At 41.1% G+C, this 18271-nt stretch overlaps 1 protein-coding gene across 1 annotated transcript in view; it reads left to right on the plus strand.

Moving 5' to 3' along the window:
* Window positions 1–2977: 2977 nt before the first annotated feature.
* Window positions 2978–18271, plus strand: part of PTCHD4 (patched domain containing 4) — a 184471-nt gene continuing 169177 nt past the window's right edge. The window contains exon 1 of the mRNA XM_027603550.1: window positions 2978–3403. Coding sequence (XP_027459351.1) covers window positions 2978–3403 — 426 coding nt within the window. The remainder of the gene's footprint in view (window positions 3404–18271) is intronic.

Consider the following 18271-nt stretch of genomic DNA (forward strand, 5'->3'; position numbering starts at 1 on the left):
AAAAAAATAGGCTTTACATTAAATGATTTTGTCCAACTGTAGGCCAACACAAGTGTTCTCAACATGTTAAGGTAGGCTAGACTAAGCTATAATTTTGGTAGGTCAGGGGTATTAAATGCATTTTGAACTTACAATATTTTCAACTTACAGTGGGTTATTAGGACATAACCCTAGCATAAGTCAAGGAAGATCTGTACAGCCACGTATTTCCTTGATGTCAGTTGAGAAGGCTTAGAAGTGATAGCACCACCATGGCAAGCGGCACACTTAGCACGATTTTTGTTCCTAATACCACTGTCTAATACAACAAACCAGAGCTTCTTAGAGAAATGGCTGGTACTGGGGCAGGAAAGATACAAGGCAAGCCTGGACTATCCTACAGTGCAAGAAAGTACGGGATACTTTTTTTTTAAAGGACCCAATAATAATAATGGGTTATGTTCAAAGGGAGACAGAAGCCAATGGACAGAGTTGGAACAATTTGAGCAACAAAGTAAATGAAGTGGTATTGAATTATAACCCAAACACAATAGAAATATTTATAAATACCCATGAGTCCATACTGATATAAAAACATAGAGGGGCGCCTGGGTGGGCCAGTCAGTTAAGCATCTGCCTTCACCTCAGGTCATGATCTCGGGGTCCTGGGATTGAGCCCCATGTTGTTGGACTCCCTGCCTAGTGGGGAGTCTGCTTCTCCCTCTCCCTCCACCCCTCCCCCCACTCATGCTCGCTTGCGCGCGCACGCTCTCTCTCTCTCTCTCAAATAAATAAATAAAATATTTTTTAAAAAACATCAAATAAATAGAGTGGAATGGAATAGAATAGAAGAATAGAATAGAATAGAATAGAATAGAATAGAATAGAATAGAATAGAATAGAATAGAATAGAATAGAAATCCCATATAGAAGCATGAGCTGGGTGGAGAGCCATCAGGAATATTATAAAAGCTATTCTTGCCCGCAGTGGGGGTGCAAACTGAACGGTCACCAAGGTCACTTTCAGTTTAAAAGGCTGGAATTTTTCTTTCATCTTGTATGTAACACTACCTTTAAACTATTACTCTTAAGCATTGCCCCTGTTTTTTAGCTCTCTGCCGTCTCATTGGTTTCCTAACTGAAAAATTGATTCCACTAGCAAAAATAAAAAGCATCTATTAAGAGGATGAGTCCTTCAGCTTGTTTGTATGCATAGATGGGCACCTCTCTAAGTATGTGATGAAGAACAGGTCCTTTCACTACGATTAAGAAAGTGTGAATGAATCATCTTTTGAAACTCAATCTTCTCTACGAAGTCAATGCAAAAAGAACAGAAGCTTTGGAAGGCAGGTCTCCAGTTCATAACCAAATTTAGAAATTGTCTTCAAGACTTCTTCATATTTTTTCCAGAACATTGGGCCTTGTGAAAGGTCCCATCAGTAAAAAATAAAATACACACACACACACACACACACACACACACACACACACTTATTAATATTGAAGCTTTTGAAGTTGATGGGATCTGCAGGTGAGAGTTTCTCATCTTCACAGTGGTAGGTACTGAGGGATGAATTGTACCTGGTGGGAGTTTTCTTCCCTCTGTGGTGAAGTAAACTCACAGTTTTACACATCAAATGACTCCAGTGTGCTTCCCCCTGGCCAAATAGTCCTCTTTATTCAGGCAAAAACTGTGTGATGGGAGTCCCAAAATGTTTGTTTCTGGAATTCCACTCCCAAGAGAAAATTAGATAGCCTCTCGGTCCACTTCGTATCAGAGTAAACCTGATGGAAGGGAGAATGGGGGAAGGGAACTGAAACCAGCTTTAAGAACTTTTTGTCCTAAACTTCACAAGCACAGAAAGTGAATGTAACGTTTTATGGGAAACCACACATTGCCTGTGGATCTTCACTACCAACACGCAAGACACACACACACATACACACACGCACACCCCAAGCCATAGGCGACTGCTACTGGCAAATGCCTCCCCTCCAATCACCACAGCTAGGAAAGATTTCCTAGAACCCCAACGCACCACCAACAGATGGGGTCTCTGGCAGCCCTGGGCTGCAGCCCACTAGTCTGTGGAATGACAGCGTGGAAGGTGTTGCAAGGAAATCCCTTGCATGCTTTGTGGTATGTTAAAAATGCAGCATCATCCTCTTTGCTCCCTTTTCTTCAGCAGAAAAGCAGAATTCGAGGGCACAGGGAAACTGGAGGGGCAAAAACGCGGCTTGCCCCCACGAGCCCTCGAGCTCCCTCCCTCCACGCCCTCCCCGCCCCCCCCCCCCCCCGCCCCGCGCCTCAGGCTCTAATTGCCAGTGCTCCAATGGGCCAGCAGCACCTTCACCCGTTTCCTCTTCCATTCACTACAGCGAGGAGGGAAGAGGGAAAACAAAACTCTAAAAATAACTGCCCGCATCTTAAAAAAAGAAAAGCTTAGCTCCCCACCACCACCGCTCCCTCCCTTCTAGTCTCTCTCCTCCCCCCCCCCCCCCGCCCCTTATGGGGCACATGCCTGCTTCTTACAACACCGAGGCACATGGTTCCAGTTAGGCACCGAACCCCATCAGGACGGAGAGGAAATCCACATCTGTGGGACGCTCCGCACGGAACCACCTCCAGCGAGGGAGGCCGGGGGACTGCAGCACCGAGATGAAGGGCTAGACCGAGGGAACGCTGCTCATGCGGTGAGAGGGGCGCGGAAGGCGACAAGAGCGCGGGGAGGCAGGGGAGAGGTGGGCCCCGCGGAGCACCCGCAGCGCCCGCCGCGGGCCCCCACGCGCGCTGTCGATATTTGCCCGCCTTGCTGCAACTTGCTGCAGTGTTTGAAAGAGTAGTAGGAGCGCATGGAGGTGGGGCCGAGGAAAGACCAGGCGGAGTGGTTGGGGGTGAACGCGGAGGGGGTGGGGAGGCGGCGGTGTGGGGAAGGGGGCTGGCCCGGAGGGGGTGGGATGGGGGAGTGGGGGGTAGCCCGGCGCTTACACATGTCACATGTGCTTTTTAAGACGGCCGGGAGCGCCTGCGAGCTGGATCTGGTGGAGGATGCTGCGGCAGGTGCTTCGCAGAGGGCTCCAGTCGTTCTGCCACAGGCTGGGCTTGTGCGTGAGCCGGCACCCGGTCTTTTTCCTCACCGTGCCCGCAGTCCTGACCATCACCTTCGGCCTCAGCGCGCTCAACCGCTTCCAGCCCGAGGGCGACCTGGAGCGCCTGGTCGCTCCCAGCCACAGTCTGGCCAAGATCGAGCGCAGCCTGGCCAGCAGCCTTTTCCCCCTGGACCAGTCCAAAAGCCAGCTCTATTCGGACTTACACACCCCTGGGAGGTATGGCAGGGTGATCCTCCTCTCCCCACCCGGGGACAATATTTTGCTCCAGGCTGAGGGGATCCTGCAGACCCACCGAGCCGTGCTGGAAATGAAGGTGAACCACAAGGGCTATAATTATACTTTTTCCCATCTGTGTGTGTTGAAAAATCAGGATAAGAAATGCGTGCTGGATGATATTATTTCAGTGCTAGAGGATCTCAGGCAGGCTGCCGTCTCCAATAAGACAACAGCCAGGGTGCAAGTGAGGTATCCCAACACTAAATTAAAGGTATGCTCCTCCTGCATGCTTCTGCCAATTAAAGAGGCAGCACTTCATTTCTTGCCCTAAACAAGCAAAGAAAATGCAGAGGTCTCATCCTTAAGACTCAGAAGCTAATGCTTCTCTCATTTCTTGGGTGGGGGGGGGGGGGAGATGGGCAACTGAGTGAAGAAAACAGGCAATGAATGGTGACTAGATATTAAGAAATTCAAAGCCAAACAAAACAAATGCCAAAAATGAAAAAAAAAATGGAAAAAAGTTGTTTCTGAGACCCTGCAATTACATCTTTGTTCAGGGTTAATAAATCAGTGAATGGAAGGGGGAGGGGGCATCCTGAACAATTTGGGGGATTTCTTTTCATTATGGGGCTCTATGTATTTCTTATTACTGATTACACATCCACCTGGTGCCATATCCACCTATTTACATCTTCGGCCTGGCTTGATTTTGACATGCAGAGATTTTGTGTTTTGGTGCCTTGTGAGTGTGTGTCTGAAAGCAGTGGATTTGAATGTAGTAGGGATTCCAGGAATCATGTGTAAGTGTGTTAGCATAGCAAAAGAAGCAAAAATTTTCTGTGTAAAAATGGGGATATGCAGCTAACTGCTGTACTAGTTTACTGAGTCCTGTTATCTTCCTTTTCCATGACAACATCCAAACCAAACCAAGATTATTATAACAGCCCAATAGCAGAAAGAAGAAAAGAAAGAAAAAAGAAAGAAAGAAAGAAAGAAAGAAAGAAAGAAAGAAAGAAAGAAAGAAAGAAAGAAAGAAAGAAAGAATTCTACAGTCAACAAAAATTGCAAAAAGATTATTTCAGCATTAAATATATTGTGCTGTTTAAACTCTCAATTCAAATTTTGTTCCTCAAATGAGATTTCTAAGCTCATTCTACACTGTCAGGATTGAGCTGCTGCAGGCAATGAGGCATGCAGTCTCCAGGTGACTGAAGTTTCAGGGACAAATGTGACTTCCAAAAGAGTCACTGCACCATTTGTATGCTCAACCCTGTGTGTGCTCAGAACCAAGAACTCCCAAGACAGGTGTCTCCCAAGAAGGAGGAATTTTCTTTCTTCTCACGTATATAAGGCTATATATGTGCTTCCATAGAGATAATGGGATAGGAAGGACCTCAGTGTGGATAAATGGATGGCCTAATATAGTAAATCATTAATACTTCTGTTTATGGATTTAATATAGTCAGCATCTACACATGATTTTAAAAAGAACTTTCTCAGGGTTTTTTGTTGTTGTTGTTGTTAAGGCTCTTTTTTGTGCATTGAGGGAGGACTTAATGCACTTAGAAACTAGGGATTCCTCAGGAAACCTCATAACCTGCCTCCTTTTAACATGTTGTCCTTGTTTAAATGCATCCAGAGGCTGACAGGGTTTCAGCTTTACAAAGCTGAGCAGTTCCCTGGGGTTTACTGAAACTAGACAGATGATTCATCAGCTTGAAATCTAGGTAAGGGCTTGCCTGCTTCACACTTACTGAAGGAAGCATGATGAATATATGTGGCTGGGCAGCATGCTTTTTGTTACCTGACTCCTTTACCATCAACATTATCACTTGCTACAGAAAAGGATGCAGTGGAGAGGTGATCTTCCCAGTCTACAGTCTTTTATCTGAGTTCTTAGCTATGCCAAACATCTGGTGTAAAGAAAGGTTTGAAACTGTTTCATATTTAAGCTTCAATTTGTTTTCCCTATTGAGGCAAGTTTGCAGATTATTCATATGCATTATTAGTTGGGTCCCTTATTTCCTTTATCCAGCAGTACTCTCCAGGTGTAAGAGCTTTGTCCAATCAGCCACTGCCCCAATATTTTGTTTACCTGGCAATATCATGATGACATTTACAGTATAAACCCCTGAGGTCTTGGATTCACTCATTTAATAATTGGTTGTGCTCCTGTGATTTACTAGGGGCTCTTCTAGGCTCACAAGACAGAATTTGGGGTAAGAAAAAAAGGTTCTTATTCTCGTGGGGCTTAAAAGTAATATATGTCAGCATCTTCACCCAGAGTTATCTGCGAGCAGGGACTCTGCAATTTGCGGGTTCCTCATTGAGCCAACACCACACTAGCCTATAATGGTGCTCCATCTAAACTTCTTGGCTGGTTGGTAGATCTACATCTTGGTAGGAGTCAGTGGGTAATCAAAGAAGAATGGAATAATTGATTACAAAGGTCAGTGGAGTAATAGTAAAATTATTCTATTAACCATAAAAAGAACAGGAGAATTACACATTGGCTCTATCAACTGTAGACCCTATTCTGCTACATTCTAATGTCAATGCCTCCTCCAGTGTGCTGGCTTGACTCTCTCTGCATGGCATCAGTGGGAGTTGTAGAAGCTGTTTGGGAAAATGAATCCTTTGAGTCTCTTTTGAGAGGAGTAGGCCCTCTCAAGCATCCAGAGGTAATCTCACCCATGCTAATGTAATATAATATATAATTTGTGCAGTACCACGGATACCTAGAATTTTATCAAAGTGTCTCCAAGGACTTCTAGGTTAAGAACTTGTCACGGAGCAAAATGAGATGGCCTTTTGTTCGGATTACATGTTATTTGGAAATGATTTTGATTCACCTGTGGCAGTGATTCTCAGAGGGTGTCCCTGTGATGCTAATGCAAGGTAGAGTTTGAGAACTTCTGGTGTATGCAATTTGAGGGGAAATTTTATACTTACATTTTATGGCTAATTCATTTTGCTTTCCTCTCTCATACTTGGATCACCACCCTTCCCAACTCAATATGGAAAATTTTCATGATGGGAGATGCTACTGATGGGCCAGGGAAGCAGGAGTTGTGGAAAAATGCAAAATAAATAGCACTGGCTGGGTAATGTGAGTAGGAATTGTCAATGTCTTGACATGAAAGAAGCAGTAGGTCAGTTCTTGGAGATCCTCTGTAGATATGTAAACACTGACAGAAAGAAGTAGCCAGAAACAATTCTGACAATTGGAAGGGAATCTTCCAAATATTATTAAGACAGCCAAATATTCCTGAGCACAGAAGGGTTTAGAACTTCTGACAAACATGATTATCTTGACAAGGTGATCCAGAGAAGCAGGGACATAGAAAGTTGGCTGGCATGGAATTCCAAACAGAGGCTCAAATAAAGCTAGTATGAAAAAAACAGGAGTCAGCTTAGGATACTACAGAAGATATGAAACATACACACATTTTCAAAAACTGTGTAGAAAAGATGCCAAAATCTACAATTCCTACACCTATGTAATATGAACTCTATAAGTGTACCTGTCATTAAAATATTTATATTATTATATCCATTATTATATCCCTGATTAGACACAAAGGTCATGTCTTATATTCCTTCTATGCACGCTATTTATGTTCCCCCACTCCAACCTAATCTGGTTCTTTGTAGATAGTATTCATACCATTGATTAGCCTATTAATTTGTACATTTGCACTGTGATATCATAAAATTATCACCACTTTTCAAACCTCTGTGGCATGCTTTTATTTTTAAAGGTATTCTCTACATTCTCTAGGTTTCTATAAAGTGTTTTTGATTTAGAGGCCTTTTTTTTTTCCACTTAGTAAACCTACATATTGTATAAGTAAATACAATGTGGCCAGACTGAATTTTTAAATTAAATACATAACATACTGCTGAAACCAGGCACTTGAATAAAATGAATCAGGCACTCAAAATCCTTAAGCAAGGACTGCTCTGGACTCCAAGAAATGTTTCCATGATTATTTAAGTGGCTCAGGTGTTTGCAGGTGGTATTACTCATTGTAGGCCATCATGACCTCACTTTTCCATCTGGCCAATTCTAAGAAAGTAACAATTTCCATGTCCCCACTTCTTTATTTTACCACGGTGAAAGGCACAGGTAAAGAAGAAGCAGACAAATGTGGTCCATAGCAAGTGGTGAGGAAGAAATGAAACAGATTTGATTCCCCTGCAGCCTGTCCTCCCTGTTAAATTTCATTAATATCACACCTATGAACAGATGTTTAACTGAAGTGTCTGTGCTTCAATATACCACACTTAAGAACAGAAGCAAAAAAAGACTTTCCTCTTAATAAGGGACAGTGTTTCTTTGGGTACATTTCAAGGTTTGGAAGATGTTGCCATTGATTATTTTGTTCCAGTCTCAGTGGAAGGGTAACTTAAGCCAACATGGAGAGTGAGGACCAACATTGTTTTAGAAACTTAAAAGAAAGGTCATTCTATAGACCTCTTTCCTTAATTTATCCTAATATCTTATTAGACGTCCATGTCAGGATTTAATCTCAGGATATTCTGATTAAACTTACCTTCCTGATTCTATCTCTTAATAGGGGAAAACATTGCTACCTTATTGAATGTTTTCATTGCATACTATGTGGTACTGGAGTTTTATACACACCATGTTATATTTCCAAGTTTATGAGTCAGGGGAATATTTTTATTCTCATTTGATAGGTAAGGAAAGTAAAGACCAGGAGGTTAAAGGACTTCTACGAGGTTCCCAAGGTAGTACATGTTGGAGCTGGGATTTAAATCCAGGTCTGGCTGTACCAAAGTTCATATTCTTAATCACAATACTATATTAGGTCCTATCATACCCTGCACCATTCTTTGTTACAACAGGCCTTTTTACTAAGACAAATTTAGTGCTGTAATTCCCAAGCCATCTCAAATCCACATTAAAAGACCACTGCTGATCTTTCACAATAGTGCCCCTGCTCCCTCAGACTCACCAATCCATAAGGTGGAGAAATGAAGCCTCATTTCTCTTATTCACCCATAAGGGAATGAAACTTCCAGTCTGGACAAACTCATACCCTCTGCCTGCCATGAAACCTGCTACAAATTGTTCAGCAAATTTCTCACTGGCACATGATTTCATCTTTAATACCATTTCGCATCAACTCAGAACAAACAATGGTGAGGCTCTAGGATCAACAGCAAGTGGGAAGCCTATAATGTGGCCCCAAGTTTTCAGACAGAGGATTTTGTGCCAGACAAGCTTGGGTGTTTTTGTCTTAAATTGGCATCGGGAAGAATGATTGATGTGGTAGCATGGGATAATACAATGCAGACTAAATTGAGAAATGTTCAGAACATCTAAGTTCTAAAGCCAGTTCTTTAAAGATTTGTGTGACAATGGACAAGTCTCATCACCAGTCTGGGCCTCAAGTTCTAGTATTCTTCTGTAACATTCCACTATGTAGTAGATAAATATCATCACAGTGGATTTAGGAATATATATTAGAATATTTTTTCCTGTGGAATAAAGTAGATGTGTTTGGTTAGATGTGAACTATGCTATTGAATGATGTTAATCATAGTTTCCTAGTGGAATTATTGTAACATCTATTTCCTAGCCATCATGTCAGGATTAGTTAATTAAATTTTTCTGAGTGCTGGTTTAAAAACTGGTCCCCATACAAAGAGAGCAAGGAGAGACCAAAGAAAGAAGCAGGCCACTCTAGATTGGAAGGTGGCAGGTGTAATGAGCAAGAGAACTTACCTACGAGGCTTGTCTTGGGCAGCACCACGATGAGTAGACCTCTATACCTGCCTGCAAGAATCTTAAAAGTCTATATGGAGGCCTAATTGGGTTCAGTCACATACCTGTCTAGATGGTCTCAACAACACATTGCTCTCTCAGGACTCCATCCTTGGAAACGTCTCCCACTATGAGACTAGTGGACAGAACATACATACCAAGGCCAGGGGAGGAGATGAGGAGCCTCTGATTGCCCAGGTCCGGCTTGTGGGTCAACTGGCGGTTATGTCCTCTTGATGACCTCCTACAACACTGAGCATCCAAATGGGCAAAAGACTTGCTTGGTATGGGGGTCTATCTCCTTCTCCCTGGCTTTAACAAAGACCTATTCTTAATAAACTAAATAATTTTCATAATTTTTTACTCTTTTCATTTTTGAAAATCAAAATCATTTTGAAAGTCTTCTGGTACTTCCCTCAGTGGTGTAGGACTACCAAGAGCTTGGGGTAAGGGTAAGAAAAAGAAGTGAAAGAGACACATCAACATGGTAGAAGCATAGGAGGAACTCAGGCCACTCCCCTGACAAAATGAACCACTCCTTTGCCTCTCCTGCCACTTTAAGCAATAATTAGCTCTAACCATTGTTTTCTTAATCTTTTCTGTGACACACATTATTTAACTGAAACAAGATATTACATTTTGCCTTTAGATTGTATTTGGAGAGTATTTTCCATTTTAACCCAGTACTATTACATCATTATTGGACCACATTGCTTTTAATTCAATTTTAGAGTGATCAACATATGCTCAAACCTATTCTAGATACTTTCAAACACTTCTCTATGTGCTCAGTATAAATATTTTTAAAGAGGAAGTCTGGAAATTCCAAGATTCTAGATTTGCATAAGACAGCTCTAGATTGGACAGCAGGTCTGTTTCTTCCCTGAGTCAAAGAGATCACCCCGGGGGCCCCCTCCCCAGGGTGAAATCCTGGAAGTGACTCATTTCTCTGGATTGTTTCTGCCCGTGTGCTGGTGGAAAGGGTTACATTCATCACAGCCCTGGCACACAGCAACATTTAGGCAATGCTTCTGGCTTATAAGGGTGCCAAGCTGCATTGAAAACCACAAAATCAATTTCATTTTGTTTTCTAAGACCTTGTTCCCCAAAGTGTTGCATATGGACCGGCAGCAGCAATATCACCTGAGAGCTTATCAGAAATGAAAACACCCCGGGTCACACCTGACTGGAATCTGCATTTTCACGAGGCGCCTAGATGACTCATATGCATCTGAAAGTTTGAGAAGCTCAGGTCTAAGACACAAGGTTGACCTAAGTATTCCTCATTCATGGCTGAACCTAAAGTAACACATGTCAATTCAGACCAAAAACACCCGTAAGAAAATTGAGTACTTGAGCCTGTAGCCATATCATTGAGTCATATGATAGAGACATTGAAGAAACGCCTGGAGAATTAGTGAGCAGCTCTTCCACACTGAGAAACCCTCGTCCCTATCAGCTGTAGTCGGGCCTGTCACCTGGTTAAGCTTAAAGCTCATTACTGTCGTTCAATATTTTCCAAAAAATGTTGAAATTAAATCTAATCATCTCTTCAAGAAAAAACATCAGCAGCATTTTTCTCAAGCCCCTTTGCAGTTATTTCACAAGAGTAGCAACATTAAGGCTTAGTTAGTCTAATTATGTTAATATAATATGAGAACACAAGGTATAGGAACTATCCATAGGAGCAAGAGTATTTGGGAAAATGAAACATGAAATTACCGTGGAGCATATTTTTAAAGTGGCCTTGCAATCCATGCTTTTCTCAGACAAGATTATTATGGCAGAGCCATTCACTGAAATCAAGGCTTAATTTCTGTCATTCAAGGGAATTCAGGGCCTCTGAAAGGTACCTGAAGAGCAGTGCTCAGAATGAATTAACGCTGTTTAGTTATAGGATTTGTGTTAGAACAGCCAATGTTTTCCCTCCAGAGCTACCCTCCCAACGTGGAGAGGCCTCACCTGGGCCACTCTGACTTTCCTCCGCTGTCTCAAAGGCTGAAGGCAAAGTACAGGCTCTGGATTCTGGAAAGCGGAAATATGTTCAAAAGGTTCTCATAGCTTCAGGCGGTCCTGAATGTTCATGGAAAATGGAGACTTGCCTGGATGGTTCGGGTTCAGGCTCAAAGTTTATGCTTCCCTTTGAATATTCAGGTCTGTGCTTTCATCTCACCGGGTTTCTTAATTACATGGAGGGAGAGAGTGTTCAGTTCTGATTGTCACTGTAGCTCATGCTAATATGGGCAAGATGCACATTTGATTCAAAAGCCATTCCTGTGCACACTCATCCAGGTAACGATTGTGTCAGCAATGTGCCAGGCTCTGTATTGGGCACTGGAGATTCTGCGGGGTACAAAACAGATGTGCATCTGCCCTCCAGGAGCTTGAGCCTTGTAAAAAAGACAAAAATCACATAAATTCATAACTACAGATTATCATGGTAGGAAAAATACATATGCTGTGAGAGTGGGATGAGTGGAATACCAAGTCTTGGGGTGTTGGAAACGGTTTTCTTGAGGAGGTGACTGTGAGCTGAGATCTAAGCTGAGGCAGTTAACATGCATGGGTTGGATGGTAGACACAGAGCACAAAAGGGAGGACATATACCTTAGAAACATTGGATGAGAGCCACTGTGGATGGAAGTTTCCAGCGATGATGGGGAGGATGCTGAGGGCCATTGTAAGACTTTCTTGAGGGTTGGTGTAACATTATGGATCTAGACTGTCTGTGTTTAGATCTTTGCCCCATTAGCTCTCTGACTCTGTACAAATTATTTTCACCTCTTTGTAACTCAGCTCCCTCCTCATAGTCCCTATCTCTTAGTATTGAGTAGGTTAAATGAGTTCATGATACCCAAAAGCAGTGCTTCTCAAGCTCTAATTGTTATCTGGGGATCTTGTTAAAAATACAGATTCTGTTTCAGTAGGTCTGGTGTGGGTAACAGTCTGCATTTCTAGCAAGTGATGCTGATGCCACTGGTCTGGTCCAGGAACCACACTGTGAGCAGGAAAGGCATACAGCATTAGAACGGCACCCGGTTCATTGTAAATTCTTAACAAATGCTGGTAGCTTAATTCCTTGGGTGCTGATACTCTGCCCTTATCCCGATTAGGTGAAAAGCCTTTTTTGTTTCAACCCTCAAAGCTGAAAATCTTTCTGCCATATGGTAGTATCCTTATTTCCTTAGTAAGTACAGTGTGAAGGATACAGATCCCTCTGTTTTTTGCACTAAAGACCTTAAGCTGCCTCCAGGGTTATCATTCTGAATGTGACCTCTATTTGCCAAGAATAGTAAAGAGCAGATAAGGAGGGGCACCTGGGTGGCTCAGATGGTTAAGCGTCTGCCTTCAGCTCGGGTCATGATCCCTGGATCCTGGGATCAAGCCCCACATCGGGCTCCCTGCTCAGTGGGGAGCCTGCTACTCCCCCTCCCTCTGCCTCTCTCCCTGCTCATGCTCTCTCTCTCTCTCTCTCTGTATCTCTGTGTCTCAAATGAATAAATAAAATCTTTATAAAAAAAAGAGCAGATAAGGAAAGTGTGGGACCTTGGTTTCTATGTTCACTGGGTTTAGAAGTATCTCGGAGGTTACATTTTTGTGATATTCTTAGTAGAGTAGCCTTGACCACTCTCTCCCCTAGAGGCATTTGCATCATTCTGGTTCTCCTCCTATGTCTCTGATGGTTCTCTACTTCTTACTGGCTCCCTCTTCTTACTACTCCCATATTTATAATGGCCCCCATAAAACACTCTTTTTCATTGTCTATTCTCTCAATATTCTCATTCAAGCCAAATTTCTATTTTCTTCTACATCTATGATTCTTTGAATGGCATCTCTATTCTATCATTTACTCAGGCTCAGAATGTCCATCACCTGTAATTAACTCTTTTTTCCCCTACCCCCAACCAGCCAAGACATATATACCCAGTAACAGCTATAAATACTGGGTCCTGACACCAGGAGTTCTCCTAGCATGGTCCTTGGACCAACAGCATCCACACCACCTAAGAACTTGTTAGAAATGTGAATCCTCAGACCTTATTCCAGATCTGCTGAAACTTTAAGAGTGGCACCCAACAAGCCCTGTAGGTGACTGATTCCTACTCAAGTGAGAGAACACTTGTTCTACAGTAATGGTGTTCAGTCTTGCCTGAGTGTAGGAATCATGAGGGTGGCCTTCAAAATACTGATATGTAGGTCTCATCCCCAGAGAGTCTGACTTAATTAGTCTGGAAGAGGCATGGGCATCCAGAATTTTAAAATAAATAAATAAATAAATATAAAAACAAAAACCCTCCTCTGCTGATTAAAATGGATTACCAAGATTTCAAACCAAAGTCTCCTTTTCAATTATTTTTTCCTTTTCTTTCTCCTCTCTCCCCCTTGGGCCTTCATTACCCCTTACCTGTTTTATTTGTGTGATAATCTAATCTCTCTCCTATAATTTCTCACACTTGGAACATAGTCTGTGTAACAGGACTTGATTATATTTTGTTGATTATATTTTCTTCTAACCAAATCCTTCAAGTGCTTCCCATTGCCTGGAGAAGAAGTTACAATCTCCTGACCATGGCCAAGGAGAACTTTCCTTGGCCAGGCCCCCAACTTTCCTTCTAATGTCAGGTTACAGTACATCATATGCTGTCACCAAACCAAAGTAAGCCCACCCTGAACTTTCCTGTTTTCTTACCTCCATTTATACTGTTCCTTTTGCTTGGAATTTCTTTCATACTGTCAAACTCACCCACATTTCTCAAAAGCTGAGGCCCCAAAGCCACTTTTTCCATGGAGTTTCTCTAAGTGCTTCCAAAGGTAGAAAACACTTCCATGCACTTTAGAGGTACTTCAAAGGCAGTTCCCTTAATCACAGTCTGTTATTACAGATTTGTTGCAAGTCTTTGCTGAAATAAAACTATATGTGCCTCATAAGCCAATAGAGCTGGTAGCCTTCATTAGATAAATTGACTTGCCTGGGAGGAGCTAGCCAATAAGAAGATCTGTAGGGCAAGGCCCTGGGGGAAATTCTAAGAGAACAAGGAAAAAAGCCCACCCCAGTGAGTCTGACATTCTTAGGCTGTGTCTAAACCCTAAAGATAGATGGCCACAGAGAGACACTGACAGCTGTGTCTTTGAGTGGTCCTGAGACATATGAGACACAAAAAATGAAGCTTTGGGCCAAAGAGCCAAGAGGTCATCAGAAGAGGGAGAGAGAGACTTTTTTCCACCTGTACACAGCACACGTGTGACTTTAGCTCAGGAGAGACTGCAGGGAGCATGACATGACTTGGGCACCTGGTAGGGTTGCCAGATTTAGCAAATAAAAATACAGGGCACCAAGTTAAATTTGAATTTTGGATAAACAAAAGATAATTTTTTAGTATAAGTATGTCTTATATATATATTGTTTTCTTTACCTATCAGATATTCAGATTTAACCGGGTGTCCGGTATTTTATCTAGCAACCTAGTATTATGAAAATTCACAGAATCACATCTGAAGACCACAGCCCTGACTTCAGAGAGTCCCAGGGACCAGCACCAGTGCTAACTCACAGTAGTGGTAATCAACCAGAGGGCTGGAGAAGACCAGGAAAAGTCTATTTGGGATGTAGTAAAGATAGCAGAAAGACTCCCAGAGATGCATGGGTAAAAGTTTTCAGGGGCCAGAGTTCTTGTCTCAAAGTGAGGATACAAGCAATTGAAATTTAAGTTCTTCTTACTACGACCTTATCTGTACATTCTGCCCACAGGAAACCAATTACATTTATTGTTTTAATAGTTCCAAGTGTTTATTTGCTAGTGAAATTAAGATTGAATGAACAAAAGACACTTATCCAAAGACTACACTGGCTAAAGATTCCATTTAACAGAAATGTCTTTTGTTTCATATTTTATCTATGAGAAGATTAAAAATATTTATACACAAGAGAAAAATTTAATTAAAGAATGTAGATGATGGGTGTAGATCAGTGAGAATTTGTAGCATGGGAATATTAGCAAGCCAAAATTTGAACCCTAGACAGGATAGGTTACCCCTGCCACGTATGAAATGTTGCATTAGAAACAAAGATGAAGCATGGTATTACACATGCGTACAACAGCACGAAGGAGTATATGTGCTATTTAGAGTCTCTCTTATTTTCCTTCAAGGTTACAAGACTTTTAAGATCAGTGATCATATCTGGTTCATATTTCTAGCTTTAAAAAAATGAGAGAAAATTCTAGCATTCCATTTCTCTCTTCCCAGGAACCAGGTCTTCTTGCACAGTACAGTTTGCGGGGTGATCTCTTTAGGGCCAATTCCTGGGTGGGAGAGGCGGAGCCTGAGTGACGGAGCATGAAGACGGGGATGGCGGGGCACCAGTTAAGTGTCCCCAGAGACAGATATACACCTGCTAGAGCTCCCAGGGGGCTGAGAAGCTCAGGGTCTGAACTAGTTTAATGGCCCCTTTTCATAGATAGAGCATATTTCTCTAAGGGAATGGCACATAAAACTTGTATTAGCAACTTGACTTTTATTATCATTTCATTCTTTCCAGCCACTTTTTACACTGGGGATTATTTTTAAGGAATTGGATCCCTTCTAGGCTGAGAAATTTTAGACTTTTTTTTATCAACGAATCACATCTTATCAGTATGTCTCTTATTAACAATTCCCAACCTTATATTTTTAGTTAACTTATCTCAAAAAGTTGTTTATAAACTGATGTTATCCTACTTGACTTTTTCCTGATAGAAGAATATTTTGTTAATTGATAACCAAATTGATAAGAGATCCTCACTTCGCATCCCCGTCTCCCTCAGCTTAGTAACCAGAAAACATACTGATGATGTTAAACATACAGCCTAAAGCGACAAATGTTTTTATTGAGGTGGGTCCTATTTCTTAATGGATTGAGATGGGAGGTGGGGCTCTTATTGATTGAGTCTCTCTTTTAAAATTTTTAAATAATGATGAAGAGGGTAATAAAAAGGAAACAGACAAATCTTTGAATCCAATTTTGTCATTTGGAGTCATAGAGACATAGCTCTATGACTCAGACATGTTACTTAATGTCTTTGTCCTTCAGTTTTTCTGTTAAAAAATCATGTTATTAATATCCATTCTATAGATTTTCAAAATTTCTGGCACTTGGAAGTTTCTTAATAAATTATAGCTACTTTTTATATCAATCCAACAATATAACAAAACCAAGGAAAGTTTAGGAAACCAAGTGAAAAATCTCTTATAATCTCACTCACCAATTCTATAAACGATTTATTTCTAGTCTTTAACTATATGATACATAGTTGTCATATATGGTATATGTCTTTTTTGATCTTGTTTATTTTCATTTTTTTCATAAGCATTTTCATAATTATAATTTTATCAGTTGTTCAAAAGTTTGGCAAGTGACGGTGACATAATTCATTTAATTGTTCATTTATTATTATCTTTAGAGTGTTTCTGGGGCAGTGTTTTTGGAACTGATTTTCACTATCTTTAATAGGCATAAGGAAGAAAGCAAAATATTCTGCCTTCTCAACAGAAGCTGTAGGAAAAGAACATTTTCTTACCTGATTTAAAATGTCTCTTTTGTAAGTATAAGCACTTACAAAAGCAAGATACAAATATAGGTCAACAAGTTCCAGGGGAGCAGGTGTCCCGAGAAAAGCCCTGGATACAAATTAGAAGGACCTGATTTATTTATAGATCAACTCCAAAATGCTGTAAATTACTTTGTTAAGGACCACATCCAAGATTAAGCTTCTAAGAGTAGCTAGTGGCTCATCCTATTATGAAGTAATTTTACTGCTTTTTACTTGCTATAGCTCAGTGATTCTCAAAAGAAAAAATCCAGGAACTTTCCAATTTTATGATGCCTTGGAACCCCTCCCCAGACCCCTGAATTAGAATCTCTGGGGAAAGGGCCTGAGCATTTGTGTTTTCAAAGTCTTTGTATGATTGCTGTGGATAACCAAACTGAGAAACATGGAAGGACCTTAGACCAGAAAGATCCCACCATCCTACCCAGCAACTTTGCAAAGGTTGAGAGAATAAGGGCGAAATGTTGTTTCCCGTGAACCCCAGCCGCGGGCCCTGTCTGAGATCACAAAGGAAAGAGCATTTGCCTTGATACCAACAATCACAGTGCCATTTCCCCACCAGGTAAACTGTCTCCATGAGAACTCTTTAACTAAATAAACAATTTCATCCTCTCCTACAATTCCTTAATCTGGTATTGACCAGCCAGAAATATGATGTCTTAATCAATTTGTTATGCTCCAAAGATGTCCTGGATTGCTAGTCATTAGGAAAATATATCCCTTGACACTTTAAAAGACATGCTTACGTAATACATTTTTGTAAGGAGATTAATGAAGAAAACCTGTAGGCACATGATAAATATTATTATGGTGATAGAGCCAAAGTTAATAAATCTTGAGAGTTCAAAGAAGTATAATACTAGGACTTGAAATAGACTTCCACTTTTTATTAAGTTGTTATTAGCTCCTTAATTTTCACCAGGATAACCCAAATTCCTTCGTATCATGAGGCGGTCATTGTTTGCTGCCTTGTAACTAATTCATTAATGCTATCCATTGCTAGCCCATCCTTTTGATAAGTGCACAGTGGGAGATAAATATGTGTTGAATGAATGAAAGATCAGTGAATTAATGATCTTTTTAATTGTCACATTTTGAGTATTAAAAGCATATATTAAAGAATTTCAAAATATTCCCAGCCTTAGCTTAGCCAAAATTTACTTAATCTTTAGCTAAATCCCATGTCTTGTATCTTTTCAGCTGTGAAAATAGTATTATACTTCTTTTCTAGACATAAGAGTTCTGGGAAGGTTAACTACTAGTTTTAGCAAGCTTGAGACTTCTAACACATTCATAAACAGATCCTGGCTTCCCCAGATCAGTGTCAAATCAATTCTGATTAAAACAGTATTAACACTATGTCTAATTAAAGGAAAAGTATGTTCATTAAAGTGCAATGAATATTTAAAGTAGTTCCAGCTACATAGGAGCCATAACAATTTAAGCACACTTCTTGGGTCAGTGGAGAGCTTTTCCATTAGCAGCCTAGTGGATTCACAAGTCATATAATCCCTTGCTTATTATTTTTAAATGGCAATTATAAATCACTTGATAGAATGAGGTAAAAAGGATGTTTTCCTAGTGC

The sequence above is a fragment of the Zalophus californianus genome, chromosome 7 (assembly GCF_009762305.2).
Source record: "Zalophus californianus isolate mZalCal1 chromosome 7, mZalCal1.pri.v2, whole genome shotgun sequence".
NCBI lineage: Eukaryota > Metazoa > Chordata > Mammalia > Carnivora > Otariidae > Zalophus > Zalophus californianus.